The sequence below is a fragment of the Dasypus novemcinctus genome, chromosome 8 (genome assembly GCF_030445035.2).
Source record: "Dasypus novemcinctus isolate mDasNov1 chromosome 8, mDasNov1.1.hap2, whole genome shotgun sequence".
Classification (NCBI taxonomy): Eukaryota; Metazoa; Chordata; class Mammalia; order Cingulata; family Dasypodidae; genus Dasypus; species Dasypus novemcinctus.
Genome location: NC_080680.1, coordinates 97,357,047 through 97,379,752, shown reverse-complemented (window position 1 = coordinate 97,379,752; position 22,706 = coordinate 97,357,047). Strand labels below are relative to the sequence as shown.

The following is a 22,706-nucleotide window of genomic DNA, read 5'->3' as shown; positions in this document are numbered from 1 at the left end:
GGCACAAGGTCCTAGGGTGGCTGTAAGGACATGGATGCAGCAAAAAGAACAGTTGACTAAAAGTCACAGAACTTGCATCAAGCTTCAGGGCCAGCTGTGAAGGGAAATCAGTAATTAGTTAATTAATTAATTAATTCAACAAATATTTATTGGCTATTGTGTGATGGAGCTAAGCTAGAAACCATGGGGAATCAAAAACAAATTAGTTGAATGACTAAGATCTGTTCACCAGTAACTAGAGTGAAAGTGTAAAGAGCATGATAATAATGATAGTTTTGTATGATGCTTCATAGTTTATAAAGCACTCTCACACTGTAATTGTTCAGATGAGTCAAGTGATTTGCTCAGGGTCACACAGCAAGTACACAAGTTTTAGTCACATCTGAATCTCTGGCACAAAATCTTGGATTCTTTCTACTCTACCGCCTTCCTTACCTAGCTCTACCTGGACCCATCAATGACAGAAAGCAAGCTTACCAGGTCCCTGGGCAGCCCTGCTCCACTTTTAGAAAACCCTGACCATTAGAAAGTTTTACCTTCTAGTAAATTCTACATTTTATCATAGCTCTTCCTCTCAGAGCCAGACCAAATAAATGTAATCCTCCCAAAGGACAACCTTCATGCTTGTGAGGGAAGTCACCAGTCTTCCCCAAGTCTTCTCTGCTCCGGTTCACGTATCCTGTCTTCAGCATTTCCTGTTCTGAAATAGTTACGACCCTTTCCCAACCCAGTCACTGTCTTTTTCCATCTAATCAGCCTCGACGCATTCTTCACTACTTGGTATGGGACCTATCTTTTCCTGTAAGTCTTCAGTGACTGTACTACCCAGGACCTGATTATGTCCCTCTTACGCACTCTGTCCACTGGCCATGGCACTTACCAAATGGTAAGGAGATTGTCTGTCCATATGACCTTCCTAGCAGTCTGTGACCTCCCCAAGGCCATGAGCTGGTTAACAACAGCAACAACAACAACAACAACAACAACACTATAGATACTGAGTGCTCATCATGTACTAAGCACTGTTGTAAACACTTTACATTTGTTACCTCAACCATGTGAGATAGGACATTATTTAATTTTTCCACTGCATCTAGCAAAGGGTAGAGGCTCATATCTTTTTTTTTTTTTTCAGAATTGAATGAAACTCTGATTTATTTATATCCTTAAACCTTTCCGAGAGCTCTGCTCCTCACAGCAATTCTTAAGTGCTCACTGGTCAAGGGAGAAAAACCAATGTTATTTTTAAAATCAGAAACTGAAAAGCAAGTCTCAGGCTAGATATTAATAATAATTGCCAAGAAAAGGGAAGTGCTGCTAGATAAGGCCAAATGTCAATGACATAGAAGGCTCCAAGGCCTTTGCCCAAACTCTGTCCAGGCTTTGAGAAGTTTGTCACCTTGGTTCCCAACTCAAAGAACATGGGCTCTTGCATCAGCCAAACCTGATTCAAAACCCAACTTGCCCCAAGTCATTGGACAAGTAAAATGGAGGTAATAATACCTCATAGGTTATGGTGAAGATGAGGCAAAAAAATACCTGGCTGTGGTAACATTCAACAACTGTGCTGTCTATAATGACGACAGAGGAGGATAGAAAGGAGGCAGAGGGAAACTAAAACATGCCCCCAACCCCATCCCCGACCTCTACCATTTTTTTCTTGAATGCACTTCAAGTGCTGCCTCTGGCAAATGGAGCTGTCTCTTGAAGCCTGACGGCAGAGCGTTAGCTTATGAACACTTCAGGCCTGTGTCAAATTCCCACTAATGATTTTTCAGCATAAATTAAATGGAGTGAATATTCTCTAATGGCTGCTACAGAATTATATGACAGCTTCCAGGAGAATCTATAAAAATAGCTGGAATCAGAAGAATGGTCATTCTGATGTCTGGAAGTTTTTTGTTAATTTAATTTCTTCTTTTTGTCTGGCTTGTGGATCTTCTTTGGTAAGAGACATAGAAAAGAAATACATAATAAGCCACTGAGTCCACCCAACCTATTTAAGTAAGCCTAAATCAATTGGGAGCACTAACAGCAATAGCGTTCAATATTACCTTAGGACCACCACCACAAAAAAATAACATCCATATTTATATAAATGGAATTTATATAAAATTGCATAATTTAAAAAGGATGTTCATGTATATATGAGCTCATTTGATTTTCTATTATTTAGCAGCACATGCTATGAGCCTGGCACTTTCCATATATTATTTCACTTAATTTTCAAACTGTTCTATGAGATTGGTCCTATCATCATCTCTATTTTACAGGTGCAGGTTTAACGAGATGGAGTAATTCATCTAGGATCACACAGGCAGGAACTAGGATTTGAATCAGACCCTAACGTTGGTACTTTCATCACTGTGATTCGACTCCCTGTGAGATGTGTGATGGTTTGGGGGAGGGGCCCTCTCTCCCTACTTTCCGTGTTTTTTTCCGCATGATAAGGAGCACCATTAGTACATTTCTGGTCTCCCTCTGCTCCCCACTGCCTCTACCACTGAAGAAATAAAATGCCTTTTGTGACCAGTGATTTGGAAGGGAGGAACTGGGCAAGTGCCTGCTTCTCGCATCCCCTTGGGAGCCTGCTGCCCACAGGAAGCACGTGTGCTGCCGCTCCCAGGGGCTGGCTCTGCCTTGTTTGGGGCGGTTGGGGTGAACTGCTGGCTGCATGAGTCTCTCTCTGGATTCAGCATCAGGAAGCTCATTTGCCCACAGATATGACTCATTTGCCATCAGCTTTTTCATAATGAAGGCAATATTTTGGCCCTTATCCTCCTTTTCTCTTTGTCTTATTCTCAATTAATTCAGAACCTAAGCAGAAAAGAGGGCAATTTATTAGGCCTCTTTCAAAGATTCCAGCAATTATGACCTCCATTTTACACAGACAACTCAGAAAGGGGCAGAACTCTTTCCTAAAGAAAAGATAGCTTATATATTGTCAAATATATGATAGCAGTTCAATGCATTATTACTGTGCTATGAACATAATTCCTTTAATTCAGATTGTACACATAGCTTAAGGAGGAGAAAATGAAATGAGGTGATACCACCAAAAATAACTCAAAGGTAAAATAAACCAAAAAAGGAAACACAACTTCAAATGAATACATCATAAATCAAAATGATGCCATGCCCCCACCAATTCTGAGATCCTAATCTGAGATCCTACATAAAATGATTTGAATGCCAATAAGAGTCCAGAATAGACAATTAACCAAAGCATTTCCTAACTAGTAAGAAGGATCCAAGAACCAAATTTATGGATTGTTCCCCATCTCCCAACAACAAGCCTTAGAAGGGGTAGAACTAAGCTCACAATGTAGCACACTTTGGAGCCATCTCAAATTTGGAGCCTGTCCAGAGATTCACCTGCTTCTGGAGTTCTCCCAGAATGCTTACTCAAATAACAGGCCTGAGACATTACTATTATTTAGAAAAACTGAATTACACAGAATGTTAGAACAGAAAGGGTCCTCAGCAATCAAGCCCAACATCCTCTCTGGAGAGATAAAGGAAATTTGGACAACAGAATTGGGCAGAGGAGCCATGTTGCACTATCTTTGCACCTACAGGTATTTACAGAGTACCTGGCACACAGTGTGTGGAGTGAAGCAAATCAGTGGCAGAGCCAGCACTGAGCCCCAGGTCCCCCAACTCCAGTGTTCCTTCCCTGTCTATAGTGCATTGCCCACAGTGAGACTTCTCCCTTCGCCTCACTCATATCATGCATTTGCACTTTTTTGCTATCACAGGGGAAGTCGACATTCTTCCAAGACAAAGGAAAGATTTTCCGTTATCGTGTTGATGCATCCCCTATACTGATGTGTGCTGGGCAAAACAAACAACTGGGAGAATAAGTGCTAAGATTCACACCATGAGTGACCATGGGAGACACTGGGTCACATCCACGGTATTCAAGCATAGAGGTGAGCACCATACTATTCCTTCATTATAAACATTGGGTCATCAATTTCAAAGATGTCAGCAATGGACTTGCACAGAGGATAAATGTGAAGCCTCGGAATGTCATCCTTATGAAGCGCCCAGATTATAACAGCACCAAAAAATGGCCTCCTGTGTTGAAAACTATTTTTAGAAACACAATCCTCTTTCTCTTCTTCCAACTAATTAACGTTCATAAACCAGGACTACAGAGTTTCTTCTGAATGCAATAAAGAAGCTGATCATTCTGGTTGGAAGCAAGGAACTGGATGGTGAGAGATAGTCAAAAACACATTTAGTGCAAGCACATACACTCCAAATGATAAACACAGTTTCTAATTAAGCCGTCTCAAACATCTAGCACCTAATACCTAAGTGGTTTAAAAGCAACTAGCAAGTTTTGCAGAGTCTCAGGGTTTTTAAAGGATGAACTCTTCCTTATTTTTTTTTAATATCTCTTTGTAAAGGGAACAAATCACATGCTCTTTCAGAATTGCAGCATTTTCACACCATAACCGACTCCAGAGATGAGCAAGCTACAGCCCAGAGAAGGTCAAGCTCAGAGTGTGACAGCCGTAAGGGTGAGACTCAGCCTGTGACCTTGTCTTCCAGCTGGGGTCATCTCCCACAGCCCTGCCTATCCATGGGAAGACTGTTCTTATTTAGTGTCTCTATACCCGTGGCACAGCAAAGTGAAAAAGTTCATGAAAACCTATGGAAACCGTTTTCAATTTGAGGCCCAAATTGAACAAATGTTTTGCATCACGGATTATCTTAATTAAACTATTTATATGAGCACTCTTGATTGACTTCAAGCTTGTTAAACTTCATTAAGCTGTCCACTAACTTATACAAATTCCTGTTGGATCAAATGACTTAAACATAAAGCAAATATAATTCACATGGTTTAAACCTGTATATTTTAGTAAGTGTCCCTCTGTAAGAATTGTAATGATGATAATAAGGAATAATAATTACCATGTATTGAACCTGTTTGTGTGCAGCACTGTCATAGGCTCTTTATGTAACATCAAGGATAACTATAAAATAGCTACCACTTATTAAATGCTTACCATGTCCAGGCATTATGCTATGTATTTAAGTGCATTAATTCAATCAATGGTCACAATAACTCGAAAAGTAGTTATTGCCATTATTTACATCTTATAGATAAAGAAACTGAGACTTTGAGAAGTAACTGCCTCTGGATTTCACAGCTAGGAAGAGGTAAAGCCAAACTTCAAACCCATGTCCACTTGACCCCAGAGCTCGTTGCCCCTATTTAAAATTTCGCTTTGAGTTCTATTTCCAGAAGGACATTTATGGATCCAAGGACAAACTCAATGGTGCTAAGGTGACCTGTTTCCCATAAATGTTTTGGACTTTTCCATGGTTTGAAACAAAGTAACTCTGCTATCAAATTCTCTGAGGAAAAGTAGAGCTCATAGCATCAGAATAATCAGATAATGCTGAAATAAGAAGTGGTTCAAAACTAGAATGAAATTTGGAAATGAAATATAATTTGTCTATTGTTCCACTTTAAAATATTCATGAGGCAAAGAAGCATTCCCATTTTCAATAATTAAATGGCAAAAATCTGCAACCTGATATACTTACTGATCATGAACGATGCATTCCTAGAAGAACTTAAGTTCAAATTAGCAGCCCCACAAGCTGCCATGTCACAGTTCAGAACCAAACAAATGAGACAGAAATGTTGCCATTGCCTAGAGAAAAATACTCCCCACCACTTGTTTCGCTGCGAAGAAAGGCTGAGTCAAAATTAAGAATGCATCTAGGACTCTGCCTGCAAACCAGCTGGAAGGAAATGGAAAAAAATCTGCAACATTTTTCCTCATTAGAAGAATTGTTTTAAAAGGGTTTGGTTGTGCCTTAAAGGTTAGATTTTACAATAATTTAATATTTTACTTGTCTTAAGAAACCTGCTCAGGAAGGCAGGGAAAGGAAACAGATTAATAAAAATATGAATTTATGAAGCATCTCTGTTTTGTTTTTTCAGTTTTGTGGTCAGAAGCAATATATGTGACCCGTATAAGTAGAGTTACATTAAACTGGGGCATCTTGTCTCTGTATTATTGACAAGCTCTGTCTCCTCCTTCACTGGGTATCCTCCCTCTCTGGGCATGAAGATGAATTTCCTGACTACCCCACTGAGAGCACAATGCCAAGGCCTGCAGGGGCTGAGTGGCTGCTGCCCAGAGTCTTCAGGTGGTTTGGGACACGCACAAGGAGGGCAGGTGGCAGGCAAGCGGTTCTCAAATTGTTGTACCTAGATCAAGAGTATTGGCATCCACTTGGAACATGTGAAAAACGCAGATTCAGAAATTCCTGGGGTGGGGCCCAGCAATCTGGGTTTTAGCAGCCCTCTTAGTGACTCTGATGGCCACTAAAGTTTGGGAACCATCGATCTATAACCTAGGCAACCAGTGACCCACTATCCCTACTCAGCCCCAGACTTTAAGGTCCTAACCCCCACCCAGCCCTACATCCTGTGACTCAGCAGATTCCAAAGCACCAGTGGAGGATGGGTCTGGGCATGGTCTTGCTGATCCAACCCCAGAATCTTCCACTCAGTTGTGCCTTCTCAGCTGCTGTGCTGCCCTAGTGGGCTCTTCTAATGGGGCTGCAGTGGTCTCCTAAATTCCAGGCTGAATGGTTGAGGCCTGGTCCTTGTCACTCCTCCCAACCAGCCCCAGAGGAGGAACTTGTGCTCCAGGTTCTTCTTCAACTTGACCAGACAGCTCAAATTCAGAAGGCTTCTTCTGCCACTGCCCAGAGACTCTTAAAGCAACACCTGCCCATAGATTCCTGCCACTACCATGAAAGTAAAACCCTGACCCAGAAGGAAACCGAGTTCAACCTGTCTCTTTAGACATTATCAATTAGACTGCTGGCCCTGTTCCAATGCCATGCCCCTCACCCAGCCCCTCTGTCTTATCCCCTGATTCCTTGGCTTCAACCCCTTCCTCTGACCCTGCCATGGAGGGCCCAGCATGCATGGCTCATGGCCTAGCACAACCAAGACAACAAAGCTCCACCCTTACAAATCTTGCAGAAAGTACTACACTTATTCTCTGGCAACTGGGCCCCTGTCCTGGGCCTTGTCCTTTAGAGAGTCCTGCTCCAGACTGCCTCTGGCAGCCCCACTTCCCATAGGGCAAGGAGTTCTTGAGGCCAAGGAGACAGGCTCACATGCAACCCAGGCCAACCCCCTCCGGACACCTGCTCTGACTACCCAGGACCCTGGAGTGCCCTTAAAATGGCTAGAGTCCACTTTCCCAAAGCAAACGATGCTTCTGCTGTGCTCACCCCTAGGCCTGAGGGATGGTCAAAGAGAGCCCGTTGAAGGGAGGAGGTCAGTGTAGGTAGAGCCTGGATGTGTAAACTGGAATGTCTACCCACCCCTTGCAGTACTGATGGAGTTAAGAGAGGGAAGATAAGTGGTACTAGCAGGAGGCTGTGACCTCATTTTGTAGTCGTTCTTGGCCCCACAAATTTTAGAGGCAGAGCTGCATACAAACCAATGAAAATTAAATCAGATAACATATGTCATGCACCTAGTAAGGACTCAGTAGATACTTGTAGAATGAATGTACCCAGATATCTGCTGGGTACTTTACATTTGGTATCTGATTTGATCCTCACAATCATCTTGCAGTGTATGCACCATTATACCATTCTACAGATGAGGAGTGGGGTTCAGAGTGGTTAAGGGACTTGTCCAAGATCACACAATCTTAAAAAGTAGACCAAGAATTGAATCCACCTCTGTGTGATCAGAAAGCTGGCATCCCTTCTCTACATGTGGTTATTTAGTCTTGACTTGAATACTTCTAGCTGCGTGGAACCCATTACCCCTTTGAGTCAGCCCTTAGCATGTCCGTCAGAGTATGATTTTTTCTTTCACTCAGCTTGAATCTCTTGGCCAATTTAAGCCATGATTCCTTGATCTGCCCATTGAGGTCTCCAGAGAATTTACCCCTCTCCCATGTAACAACCTTTCAAGCTAAAAATGCTAATTTCATTCCCTGGAGACTATTTTTCTCCAAGCTAAACATCCCAGCACCTTGAACCTTTCCTCCTAGCAGGTGGTTTCCAGCCCCCTTTTCTAATCAAGCTTCTGAGGGCAGATCCCTGCAGTATCCCCGACAGCATCTCAGAGAGGCTACGCAAGGTGTGCAGAAACACAACCTAGCAGATGCCACAGCTGGCAGGCTTGGCACACACAAGTAAGCGTTTCCATTGCTGGCAATTGGTGCTCTTGGATGTGCAGAGTCCTAACACCAACTGAGGCCAGCTTCCGCCAGGGAAGCACAGCCTGGGGGATGTCGTGTTGCCTGAGTCTTGGTTTCCTTGCCTCTAAAATGGGGATAATGACCCATACCCTGCCTATTATGCACAGCAGTATGAATATTATTTAAGATAATGGGCTTTGAAATGACTCTATAAACTGCAAAGCACTGTACAGGTGTGTGGGATGGTGACAGCAATAATGATAACGAGCAGAAGAGAGGCTGGTTGGGGGAAGCCCAAGGAAGCAGGTGCTGTGCAGAGATCCTCTCTGCCTGCTCCTCAAGTTTAGTTCCTCCATCACTCCTCCCGTCAGACACAGGCATGAGTCACAACTGTGGACAAGGGCTTCTTAAGGACATCAAGGAATCTGCAAAACTCCAACAGCCTGAAAGTAAATTCAGTCGACATGGAAAACATGCCAGAGGTACCTCAAAGACAAGCTGTTTCTGTGCCCAGCAACTGAATCAGCCAGCAGGGCTGAGCTCAAAGAGCATGCTGCTTCACAGTAAATGCCAGGAAGACAGTTAAAGAATGTGCCAAAGTGAGACGGAGTCAGGATCTGAACCCAAGTCTCCAGTTCCCAGCCATTCCACTGAAGTCACTCAACATAGACAGCCATCTAATGTGTCCAGGTGGACAGCCTGGGTCTGCATTACTGATGCACATTCCTCAAATGGGCCCCACCCCTCTCGCCAGCCCACAGCCCACATACCCAGCTACCTGTCAGACCATACCTGGAAATCTCCTGACCCCTCATCATGATTCCTGAAAGCTGTTCCTTCCCTAGGGTTCCCCCCTCCTTGACTGGCCCCAACAGACACCCAGTTGTTCAGGTGAGAAACCTGAGTCATTTTCTTGGCTCCTTCTTCACCCTCACCTCTCCTATCAGTTTATCACCAAGCCCTATCCATTCGTCCTCCTAAATACCTCTTGAAGAAAGTATTTCTCTCCGACCCCACTACCACCACCACCTAATCCATGCCTCCATCCTTGCTCATAACTGCCCATGGCCCCTGCATTACAGCCAACCTTACCCTTCTCCAGAATGTTTTTCACACTGCAGTCAATGTAACCCCTTTAAAACATAAATCTCATTCTGTTGCCCTGCTTTTGAAAACTTTTCCATTGCTTTGAAGATGTGAAGGAAAATGCTTGGCAAGTCTCATCAGGCCCTGCAGCATCTGACCCTGTCTCTCAACACCCGCTCTGCTTACTGGCTATAACCCAGTCTTGCTGGACTTCTTTATTTTACCTGTAAAACTGAGATAGAATACTGACAGAAAAGTGTATAAAACAGACATGTATATTTCAGGAATAATTCTAATAGCTCTGAACCTCCCAGCTCAAGAAATAGCACACAGCCAAGGTCTCAAAAGATCATCTATACCCCTTTCAGGTTATCCCTCCCTCTTTCCATCCGTACCCAGAAGTAACGATCTTAAATACTCTGATCATTATTCCTTGTGTTTCTTCATATTTTTACCACTTAGAGTCACATCTCTAGAAAATGAAAGTTTAGTTTTAGCTGGTTTTGAATTTACTTTTCTTGGAACCATACTCTACATGTTGTGTGATTTGTTTCTTTTGTTCAACATAATGTTGGTGCACATGGCTGTGTGGATCTGTGGCTCCTCCTTTTTCTTAACGTGTAATATTCCAGTGAGGGGATATCTATAACGAGTGCATTCTTCTGTTGGTGGACAGTTAGGCTGCTTCCAGTGAGGAGCTGTGATGAACGAGGTGGCCGTGGCCACTGTGGGGGTCTTTCAGTGCTTTGAGAGCCCCATGTCCTGCCCTACACTGCGGCCCTCACGTGTGCTTGTTTTCTCTACTTAGGCCTCTCTCCCTGCCTCCATGCCGCCCTGCATCCCTGTTCCCAGCTCACCTTGCTGTTGGTGCAGTGGTGCTCCCACTGCATTCTTCACCTCACAAAGATTCACTGTCACCCCTATGACCCCAGCCTCTAACCCAGGGCTACCTACGTACATAACAAGCTCTCATTACACACCCACCCGTTCATCTATCCACTCATCCATTCGTACGTTAGCAGCTTCTCAGGAATGGCCTCAAGCACTGCAAAGGCATGGTACAGTCTGGAGGAAAAAGTGATTCTTGTCTAAGCAAATGAAGACATCAACCCAGACAGGAAGTACACACACTGAAAAGCCAGCTCTCCAGCTAGACATGGAACACTGCTGATTTTCACTTGTGACAACAGCACCCAGCTGAGGATGAGCTTGGGGGTGGCCCCTATTACTCAGAACTGCTCAGATTCCACCCCTTCCCCGGCCCCTCACATTAGCCTCTATGGTGAGAGTTGCAAGCGACTCTTACGCCACTTAAAGTGAAGGAAGAAATGGAAATTGCATAGAAAGTAAAGGAAAGAAGGCAGCTGGAGAATATTGCAAACCATTTGGTGTAATAACCAAGGGCTTTCAAATGATTACTAAAACTGGCTTTAATTTTGATCTTTCATTTCTTTTAATCTTGCAGATAATTAGAGGGAAAATCAAATCCATCCCCACAGTGAAAGATTAACCTGCCTTTGCCATAGCCTCCTTCCCAGTTATTTTACTGCCTCTTCCTTCACACACTTTTTTTCCTTTAAAAAAATTATTTTTAAACCTCAAGGTTACATATATAGCTGTATCACACATGAAAATTGGACATTTGCCATGACAATCCTCTTAGGTATAGGAAACATTTTCCCTCCAAATTAGGAACGTCTCAGTGCTTTGCAGATTAAAGAACATGCAACTGAAAACTCCCTTTTATTGATAAAGAAACCAAAGTACAGAGAGAGGAGGTAACTTGCTCCATTTCACATAACTATCAATGGTGGTGGAGCCAGGATTTATACCCGGAACTCTACAGTGACCCACTCTGCTCTCCTGCCTGTGTGCTAAAAACATGACCCGATCTCAATTCTTGCTTGCTACATTGCACCTGAAACTTTAAGGACGAGACACTGGACACAAACCAAACATTCACCAATAGGGAAGCAAGATCTGGTCCAGTCATTTGATGGAAATGATGTTTACAATGAGCCATTAATAAGAAGAGGAAATTTCTGTCTCATAAAATGGGGAAAAATTAAAACAGCTTATAAAATAGTGTGGCCTAATACAGACAATATAGACAAAAGAAAATTATACTATTTTTATTAATTAAAAAGCTGATAATGGTTAACCCTGGTTGGTAGAATTTGAGGGAGATTTTTATTCCACACGTGCACTTTTCAGTATTTTCTGTCTTTTCTACACTGCATTGTTTTCATGATGAGAAAAATGTTCAAAGGAAGTGAGCAGCAGAGAAGGGTCTGTCCTTTCCAGTCCCAAACATCCTTTTGGAGGCATGATTGGTGGGCCTGCCTGCCATGGTGCCTCCTGCTGCTCTCTAACCCCTTCACCATCTTGCTACTGCTATCCTTCCTCTCCCCAAGCTGTCTTAAATTTTCTCATCACACTAAGCCCAAGAAAATGTAAACCTTCAAGAAGCCTGTCCTGACTGCTCCAGGCCAACATTTAGGTTGAAGGCTATAAAATTGCCATTCTTGTTGGCCCAGAAAAGATCTAATATTGTTGCTTTCACATGGTTCAACCTCATCGTTGGCTCACCCCCTCCTTCTTCTGAACATGCAGCTCATTCCCATTCTGGGGCACACAACTGCACACAAATTGTTTCCTGTCTGGTACTGTCTTCTCTTATCTCATGCTTACATCCTGCTTTAAAGAGGTGTTCTCTGCACATTGGTTTACATTTTATTCTTTCTGCTTTTGAAAATAATTGAAAATGAAGTGGCCACCCAGCTGGCCACAGAGTTTCCACAGGAGATGATCAATTACTCAAACAACAGATATTTATTGAGTTCCTATTCATGTTCTGTGCTTGGCCCTGGAGAAAAGAAGTTGAGTTCCTGCCCCAAAGTTCATAGTAAGAGAGAAAGAACCCTAGAGAGGCAGGAATCCAACCAGATAATAACACCCCATGGTGCACTTCTCTGTGATGTGATACATACTTTTACACCCATTCTCTCCCAGGACAGGAGCTAGACAGACCTGGCTTTAAATCTCAGTCTGTTTCTTTGGAGCAGTGTGGTCTGGGGCGTGTCACTTAAAATCTTGGAGCTTCAGTCTCCTCATCTGCAAAACAGAAGCAGTGATAGTACCTACTGTATGTGGCTGTTACAAGGAGTAAGTGGGAATAAACATAAAGTACTTAACCACCATGCCTCACACCACCGTGACTGTAGACTCAAGTTCCTTGTGAAAGAGGCAGAGAAGAAATTATTATTCCCACTTTTTTTTTTTCTGATGAGTTTTTTCCTGGACTCAGGAAAGTATAGTGACTCATCTGAGGCAGAGTAGAACTGGTACCAAAACCACTATCTCCTAGCTCCGACCACACTGCCTCTTTCCAAAAAGTGAGCAATTCCAGGTTTAAAATCACCTGCACATTTAAAGCTCACTGAGGCAACTCGTAAGGAAATTTCCAATTGCATTTGCTATCCCATCACTACCTGGAATAACTCTGGAAGGGCTCATGCAGAATTCAGCACCGCCATTTCCCCTGTCATAGTGACTGACTGGCCACATGTTTGTCAAGGTTCCCATTGTTCCTCGCACGGATGAGAGGGAGGGCAGGCCTGTGTGCTACCAGAGAGGAGGGTGGCGGCTGATTCCTAATGGTCCTCGGAAACGACACTATCACATCAGCTCAGGAAAGTCCGTGTTCTCTATAAGTCTTGGAAATGGTTCCCTCTCAACCAACTTCATGAAAAAGAGGCTTTTACTGGTTACTTCTGACTTAACCCTTAAACATTTTTAGTGGAAGAGAATTGTCTGATTTTATTTTTTGCACATCAAATAATGCAAATACCACTCGCCATTTCCTTTCTGTTCTTATTTGAAAATGCATGCACATTTTTCTAGCTTGCTAACTACCATCTGGAATGTGAAACCTTTCTAGGTATGGAGGACACAATGTATCTCAAAACTACAATGCTCCAGCCCTGGACAAGTCGCTTCAGCTACCAATAGCCTCCCATGATAATAAATCTGATGTCGTTTCTTAAAGATACTCTTTAAGAGTTCATGAACTCCAGATCGAAAACAAGCCCTGATTCCTTAGCTCAACATTCAAGGTCATCCACCTCTAGCTTTCAGGTCTCCATCTACCTTCCCACCTTCCTCTCGGCTAATCCACGTCATGCACACTATCTCTCCAGCTGACTTGAACTACCCAAGGTTCCCCTATGCCTTTGTTTCCTCCACCAGGGACATCCTTCCTCTCCTTTTCAATGTTTCAAATCCTACCCATTCATTTAAACTCATCTCAAGTGCCACCTCCTCCTTGTTAGCTTTTGAAATTCTTCCCATCAGGAAATAATCTCTCCCTACGCCTTCCTGCCTTGGCAATTTGTCTATGTCTTGTTGAGTGCACTTAGCACTTTCTACCTTACAGCTATTTATGTGTTAAGTCTTTCCTTTCCTACTGGCCTATGACCTAAATTTCTATAGTCTTCCACCTGGCACATAGTAAGCACTCAATAAATATGATGAATAAGCAAATACTTGTTTCTCTAGTCCACACATGGCGCAAACAAAATGTAAACGAATATGAAAATATTCACCTCTGTGACCTGGACTCCTGATTTATGTGAAATCTTCAAAGGAATTTAATATCAGTATGTGCTGATCTGTAGGTTCCTGCCACAAAGGATTCCTTATGAATGAACTAAACCCCAGAATTTCAAAGGAATGTCAGCTGTGCACACATAGATGGGCCCCTCAGCAGGATGTTTGGATGATTCTTCTGAAAGAATGTTTGTTTCCAGAAGATACTTTTGAATCATAAAGATAATGTTTGATTCTTAAATGGCATATTTAGTCTAGATAGCTTAAGAATAACCTCTTCCCTATTGTACAGAGTCGCATTCCTTAGTCTTACTTCAGCCCCTAGCTACAAAACTGAGCCAGTGGGGGGTTCCTTGTATTCCGTTCTTGTCTATTTTGCCAGAGCTGCTATGGCAAATACCACACCCTTGTTGGTTTAAACAGTAAGCATTTATTTTCTCACAGTTTTGTCTTTTTTTAAGAATTATTTTTTTAATTTATTTCTGCTCCCCGCCCCCGCCCCCCCACCTTGTTGTTTGAGCTTGCTGTCTGCTCTCTGAGTCTGTTCATTGTGTGCTGGTTTTTCCTTTTCAGGAGGCATCAGGAATGGAACCCGGGACCTCCCATATGGGAGGGAGGTGCCCAATGGCTTGAGCCACCTCTGCTCCCTTCTCACAGTTCTGAGGGCCAGAAGTCCAAAATCAAGATGTCGACAAGGCCACACTTTCTTCTGGAGTCAGTAGCCTTCTGGTGATGGCCCTCCTCTGTCACTTGGTCTCTCTCTCCTCTCTGCCTTTTTCTGATCTCTGGTTTCTACTGACTTCTCCTGCTGACTTATCCAAATGTCCTCTCTTTTTAGACCTCCAGTCATATGGATTAAGACCCACTCTGATGCGGTTTGGCCCCACCTTAACTAATAACAGCATCTTCAAAAGGTCCTAATTGCAAATGGGTTCATACCCATAGGAGTGCAGATGAAGATCTGAACATGTCTTCTGTGGGGCATGATTTAATGCCCAACAATTCTTTCAGAATGTTTCATCTTTATCCTATACTCTATGTAGAATCTACCTAACTTGGGGTTTGTCTAATCTGTTGATTGCAAACATGGCATAGGATCCAAAGGATAAACTTCACCAAGGTAATGAGTAAAGCCTGAGCTCCCAATAAAACCTTATGAGGATAAACATCTCTCAATTAGGCAAAAGCTGTCCTGGCAGGCAGACTCTTCCCTATATGGTAAATCTGGTTGTTATGGTGATAGGAAAGAAATTGAACTGGGAGAAAACTAAGAAATGTTACTACGGGAAAAGAGATTCTGTACCTCATATCAGTCATGTTCCAAATACACACCTTTGAATAAGAGTCAAGCTGTCTATAACCCAGCTCCCAGGTATTGCACGGCATCATATCAATAAGATCCCCTAGGATTTCTCTAAGCCAGTCTCTGTCTTCATTTCTATTACTCTGGGGATCCAAAGACTTATGAAGCCTTAGAAAGGAATCTGGTCACCAGTACTGTTTGGATTCAGGCAAAGGAGCACAATACTAGTAAAATGGCGCCCCCAGGGGTAGAGTGACCTTCCAAAAGTGAATAAACTGATGTAAGAATCACCTTGTTTTTAAAATAAGTATCCAATGCAATTTATTCATGTCTGCTTTTGATAGAAGTCTTAGTAAAGGATAATAGGCTGCCTCTAACCAGCTTTGTGACTTGGGGCAAGTTACTTACCTTCTCCCAGCTTAGTTTCATCCTGTATGATTCAGGCAAGAAGGACCATCATTTACACAGCTGTCTCAAAACTAAAATTGGCTGCCTCTGGAGCTGGTGAATTATTTGTCACCATCAGCATAATTTTAAAGTAAATTCTGATTGACCACTTGGTTATCACAGTAACTAGCATTTGTCAGAGTTCTTGAGGCACTCTTACATGCATCATTTCATATAATGAACATAATGACCCAGCCACAGAGATACTTTTTAAGCCCATTTTATTGATGGGATCAGAAAACAAAGCAACTTGGCCAAGCTCATAGAGCAACAATCAGAGATCAAGGATTTTAATTGAGCCTAACTGATGCCAAGTCCAGTGCCTTGCTAGGACACACCCTGCTTCTCTGTCAGGGATGCTTAGATGGGAGCTTCTTGGACCAGGAAGCTGACTGACATGATGTTTTCTAAGGTCAATTCCAATTCTAAAGTCTGTGCTTCTATAGATAATAGGAAGGAGTTGGATTAAATAAAGAGTTTTAAAATGTATAGCAGAAAAGACTCTTTCCCCTTTGTAGAATGCCAAAATACAAACTAGATCATTGCAGCATCCCTCTGATTGAAAAAGGGATGCCTTCCACCCAAATATCCACCAACAGATAAGTGGATAAACAGAATGTGATATAGCCATACAATGGAACACTATTCAGCCATTAAAAGGAAAGACACATGCTACATACAACATGAATGAACCTCGAGAACATTGTGCAGAGTGCAAGAAGTCAGACACAAAAGGCCACACATGATTCCACTTAGGTGAAATATCTAGAATAGGTAAATCCATAAAGCCAGTGGTTGCCAGGGGCCAGGCACAGGGAATGGGGAGCGACTGCTTAATGGGCTCAGTTTTCCTTTTGGGGATGATAAAAATGTTTTGGAACTAGATAAAAGAGATAGTTGCAAAACATTGTGAATGTACTAAATGTCACGGAATGGCAACACATTAAAATGATTCTTTTTAAATGTGAATTTTACCTCACTTAAAATGTATGTTAATATGTAAAAGGAGATTGTTCCAGAGTCCCACCCCATGAGATTCCCATTTCCTCTGTCCTATGCCACCTACAAACAACCCTAGTATGAAAACCAATTAAGGTCATTGGATATTATAAAATGTTAGAATAGTCAGAATATTTCTCTTATGATGGTGATTTTCCTCTTTCAGAACCTTCTGTGGGCAAACCAGACCCAATGTCAATTCAGGTCCATGATGGTCCAGCAGTTTAAGTTTTGGGATATGTCATGGGTTTTAAACTCAAATTCTAATTTCAAGTTTACCAGAAAATAGATGGGTAACTAAGCATTAATAAATGTCTAGAATATGTATATTATTTAAATATCATTAAATATCATCATACCCATTTTATACAAAGGGATACTGAGGCTCAAAAACAGCTACCTAACATTCACCAAGTTCTTACTGCCAGGTGATGTCAGCCAGGATTCGAATCTCAGTCTCTTGGGCTCAAGAGAAGGCTCTTTCAAATACGCCAAGATGGATGTCAGCAGTCTAAAGCTCCTCCCCCCAAGGATGCATGAGGAGTGTTTTCAGTCCCACCAAGAAACTGACGATGGTCTACAAGGTGCAGATGTGAGCAGAGATGCATTAAACATGGACACGTGAGGCTCATGCCCCTTTTAAAGCCTTCTTTGTACCTTTCCAAAGGAGTGTGGGAGCTGAGGTCAGGGCGTCCACTTTTTCCTTCGGTCAGGGTAGGGAAAGTGAAAACTCACTTCAGTGGTCTTGCTGACAAACTGTGCTTAAGACGGAACTAATGAGAGATACTTCAGCTCCCCTTTTGCTAAAGGGTTGAGAGAAAGGCTAGGATGCTATTTGTTTTAAAAGATTTAGGCCTGATCCTATGCAAACGTAATAAATGCTGGCTTTTAAAAGTAAATTCTAGCCTAGAAGTCTATGTGACATCATTTTATGCAGGTGGAGTGACATGGTCTCCAGATTGGCCACAGATGATTCAGCACCACAACACTACATTTTCTGTGGTCATAAATGTGGTGATTTTTCAGATTATTCTGAAACATTTCTACACAAAGGAGCTGAGAATATTTTTAGCCTTTTCCTTTGCATGATAAGGTTATCGAAATGATAATAATAATTCCTTACATACAAATGCATTTTACCGATTACAAAGTGCTTTTATGGATAATCACCATTGGGTAAAAGAAAACAAAAGGAAAAAAACACAGGTGAAATTAAGGGAAAATATCAGTAAATCGGCATTTAGTTATACATCCTTATAATATTGTAAGTAAGGAAAGGATGAGATGAAAGGGTTTTTATATTAGCATTTAAGTCAGGTTCTTGAGGTTCCAACTGTTCCTGGTTATCAATAAAAAAGTCAATGCTTTTTAAATTAAAAATGAGGGAGCTGCTACTTATGACTTGACAAATTGTAAAATGCCTTTTCCATCCTTCCCAGTGGTTCCATGCCCCATAGCGATTAAATTTTAGATCTCCAATGTAGATTATACAGAATGCCAGGTATAGGTAAAGAAAAACAATTAGAAGAAGAGAAAGAAAGCTAATCACACTTTCTATGTCCTTTATTGAGAAAATACAGTGCTACTCTTCCATGTCTTCATGTTTTTCATGGGAGAGGTTAAGAGGGCTCAGGTCACACAATGGCCTTTGAATCTGCCAATCCCACCAAAGGAATCAGAATGCTAATGTATCAAGGTCACACTAGAAAAACTACCACTGTGCCATACTGGCTTGAATAGCCACAAAATCTCCCTTATCAATCCTGTACAGTCTCTGCTGGTGGGATCAATAATTATTAAAGCATAGTTTTTCAAAGAGCAAGTTTTATTGCAATTAATTTGACAAAACTGACAGATACTAATTAATCCATTGCTTTTCCTCAGGGATGGCTAAAGAAGGCAGCTGCATCCACATAACTAGTGGACAAATTATTTGACTGCCTTTGTGTTGGAGCCGCTCAGAGGTTTAGCAGGCCCACTGCTATCACTCTGAAGCTCTGATTGGTAGAGGCTACACCTGGCAGGGTTGCCCAATTCAAACTACAGGTGAATATCCTAAGCTTCATCTTGCCAACAGTGACAATCCTACAAATTCCTCACATGGTGAGAACACTCTTGAGGAAAACTCCTCTTAGCAGCCAACACCCAGCCTGACTCAGAATATGACAAATACTCCTTCAAGGTAACATTTCCTGTTGACCAGTAGAACTCAACCTTGACTGCACAGAAGAATCACCTAAGGAACTTAAAAACTATTCTGTGAGCAGGCCTCCAGCCCAGCCTAATTAAAATCAGCATCTCTGGAAGTGGGGGCCCTAACATGGGTATTTTTGAAAGCTCCCCAGATGATTCTAAAATGTAGCCACAGATGAAAACAACTAGCATAGGGTGATTCTAACAACATTTGGACTTGAGCCCAGCTAGTAAGGGACCATAAATGCATAACCTTCAAAACACCACTTGCTTAGCAGAGTTATTGTTCCTTCCAGTCTTGAACCATGGCTGAAGAGTGCTTTACTTACCTGGTAGTATCTTGGTCAATCTGATTTGTCTGGGGATAAGAGAAAGGCTATTTGAAATGCCTATCCTAGGGTTTTCTGCCTAAAACATAGGCACAATGATATTTACTCAACTCTTACTTTGTGAAAGCTTGGAATTTGATTAAAAAAAAAAAAAACCAAAATACCCAAATGAAACATCATTAAATGTTTCTGGGGTGATTCCATGGAGGGAAGGTCAGAACACATATTCCCATCAACACCCCAAGGCATTGTCCCACTGGGTGGGCAGGGATTGAGAAGAATTATAACTGTTGTAAATATGATGGAACTGTCTGAAGTTCATTTAACTAACTCTACAAATTTTGAACCAAGAAAGAAATAAAGAAAAAGAAAACATGAAGAAAGCAACCCCTTACCAAGTCCAAGTTGCCTGTGGCCCTTTTCTCCAGCATTCTGCTTTACTCTCTACCTCTGCTTGAAGATGTCAAAGAGAAGCACTACATGAACAATGGTGGGGTGAGAGGAGATCCTATCATGGGGGGAAATGGGTTTTTAGAGGAGATTTTCCAGATTTAGACAACAGTCAGCTAGAAATTCATCAGCTGAATCCCATATGTCAGATAGAGCTACATCTTTATCCTCTGATTTGGAGTCCCCACTTGCTTGAGGGCTAATATTTAGAAAATGAAAATATGATTTATTAGATTAATATATAACTCTCACTCACAATATTAACACATTCCAAGAATTTAACTTACCTGCTTAGGACATGGGAAGCAGCATTGATAGAAACAAATGATATGGAAAATACTTACTGGTTCTCTCTTTTCTTCTTAAGTGGGTCCATGAGGCGCAGAGTGTCTCTGATCACAGCCACTTTCACTGCTTCATCGACAAGACTGGGGACATTTTCAAACACACCTGGAGAAAGCTTGAATGGATAAGAATTCCATGTTAGAGTGATGACAATGATTCAGTGCCAAGTGACTGTCCTCATCCGATCCTACCACTAGCTCAAGTGGTTGTACTATTAGGTCTTATTTATGTTAATTTATAAATGAAAATTTGTAAAGGTTCCCCCCAGACTACCTTAAAAATGACAATGCCCTTTTACAAATCAACAAACTACACAAAGAGGAAAAACAGTACTATTTTTTTCTGATTATCAAAATTATATGTTCTTTGTAGAAAATTTGGTGAGATAAAAAGGGACTAAGAAGATGAAAAGGGGAAGTGGATTTGGCCCAATGGATAGGGCGTCTGCCTACCACATGGGAGGTCCAAGGTTCAAACCCAGGGCCTCCTGATCCATGTGATGAGCTGGCCCACACACAGTGCTGATGCGTGCAAGGAGCACTGTGCCATGCAGGGGTGTCCCCTATGTAGGGGAACCCCACATGCAAGGAGTGTGCCCCATAAGGAGAGATGCCTAGCACAAAAAAAGTGCAGCCTGCCCAGGAATAGTGCTGCACACATGGAGAGCTGACGCAGCAAGATGATGCAACAAAAAACGAGATACAGATTCTGGGTGCCGTTGACAAGAATCCAAGCGTACACAGAAGAACACACAGCAAATGGACATAGAGAGCAGACAACTGGGCAGGGGGCAGGAAAGGGGAGAGGGGGAAAAAAAAAAGAATATGAAAAGAATCCAAATAACCCCCCCGAAATCCAATATTAAAAGTTGGTATAGTTCCTTCCACTCTTTTTATGCCTATTTTTATAGAAAAAGTGTAAACACTTGTAAACATACTATTTATCTTAGTGATTCAAGCATGTTGACATGGCTAAATCATATTCATAGACTTTCAATTAGTTCATCTCCTGAGGCTAACTAATTAGTTCATGTCAAAACTGATGGAAAGGCTCAGCTGCTTCTAAGTTGCCAGACCTTGAAAACTGGAAGACTGGCAGGCTGGGAAATTACCAAAGGTCGGATAGGTCTTATATTAATAGACTGTGTTCAGAGCGCAATGAAACTAAAATTATTTAGACTTGAATAGAGTATTGCTGTGCAAATTCAGGAATGTTGAATCTTGTTTAGCCAAATGAATAACAGAAGAGGGAGAACATTCAGTCATATGGCCACATACTCAATGGGAAACTCAGAATACTTACTTCTTGCTCATGTTCAATTCTCATGCTGGGATTTGCATTTACTTCAAGTAGTATAGGCTTCAGGTTTTTCATTAGAAGAATGTCAAAGCCTAAAATCTGGGCAGGACAAACACAATTTGAATTACTCCCTCTAGCCACAATTTTCAGGAATTGATATGATATTAGGGCCATTAAGATGAAAATAAATTCAAACTCATCCCCTAACCTGTGCCTAGACCCTGCCCTCTCTTGTTCCCTTTTCCTCAGTATATATTGTCAGGCCAAATGGACAGCAGAACATTTTATAGGAACCTCGATAATGGGATGAGTTCCCAGACTGCATTTCAGCGTTCTTGGAGTCATTTGAAGTGTTATAAGATGATGACCTCTCTCTTCTTTAACAGGTTTTTAAAAAATTATGTTAAGCACCAATAGTAGTCCATCCATTTTTCTCTCTGCCCTTCCTTCTGCTGCTCTCTAAGTTACTTCTTAGATAGATCTCCGAAAACCCAAGTTTGCCTTTCTTAACTTAGTACATCAGTATCACTTACAGAGCCCTTTCAAAACCCAGCCAAATGAATTTTGAAAAACCAAATCCCCTGGTGATTCTGATATACCTTTTAGCTAAGGAGAAGAGAATATTTAGGAAGCACCAACTAGACACCAGTTATAATATAATGTGCCAGCTACTCATAATCTCATTTAAATCCTCATGACAATGAATTTGAAGTAAGAATTATGCTCTCCATTTTACAGAAGAAGAAACTGAGTCTCAGAAAGGCTAATGGATTTCCTCAAGGCTACCTAGCTAATAAACCACAGAGCTGGATTTCATACCCAAGAAAAACTGTGTAACATGTGGAACCCAGTGCAAAATGAAACTTCAGGGTCACTTGTTCAAAAATCATTAACAACTTTATGAGGGTGAAATGAAAGCGTTAAACCAAGTGTGGGGCCTTTCGGTCCTCTGGCTACTTGGCCTCTCTCAATTCCTCACAAACCCTTTGCCCGGGGCAAGCCACCATTGCTCAACTTATTCCCTCTGCCTGACACAAACTTTCACCTTGGTAACTCCTCCTCTTCCTTGAGATCATAGTTTCTAATTAGATTCAAAATTAGACTACTAGGACTTTAGATTCTTGGGAGAGTACCCGTGATCTCTGTAGAACATGATAATGTAGAAAGCTTCTAACATAATAGAGATACAACAATAATGTGGAGAATAAAGAAGAAAAAAAGAAAAGACATGATTGTAGCCTCCCCTCCTCTGAGGACTCAAGAAGATTAGATGATGGAAATCTATTTACTTATCTACAAATAATATGTATTAGCTAAATCACAATCGTTAAACTGTAGCTTCATCCTTGTTAATGAAATCAGAGCCTGAATGACCATTTTTGGGGATGATTGCAGATGAAGTTATTCTTCAATGAAGGACAATAAGGATGAGAAGTTGGGAAA

The 22,706-nt window shown here is 41.8% G+C and overlaps 1 protein-coding gene across 1 annotated transcript in view; it reads right to left on the bottom strand.

Annotated features, from left to right (window-relative positions):
* Positions 1–22,706, bottom strand: part of TTLL11 (tubulin tyrosine ligase like 11) — a 259,912-nt gene that overhangs the window by 133,234 nt on the left and 103,972 nt on the right. Inside the window, exons 5-6 of the mRNA XM_004453912.3 lie at positions 21,267–21,362; positions 19,964–20,079 (exon numbers count right to left, since the gene is read on the bottom strand). Of these exons, the coding sequence (XP_004453969.2) occupies positions 19,964–20,079; positions 21,267–21,362 (212 nt within the window). The remainder of the gene's footprint in view (positions 1–19,963; positions 20,080–21,266; positions 21,363–22,706) is intronic.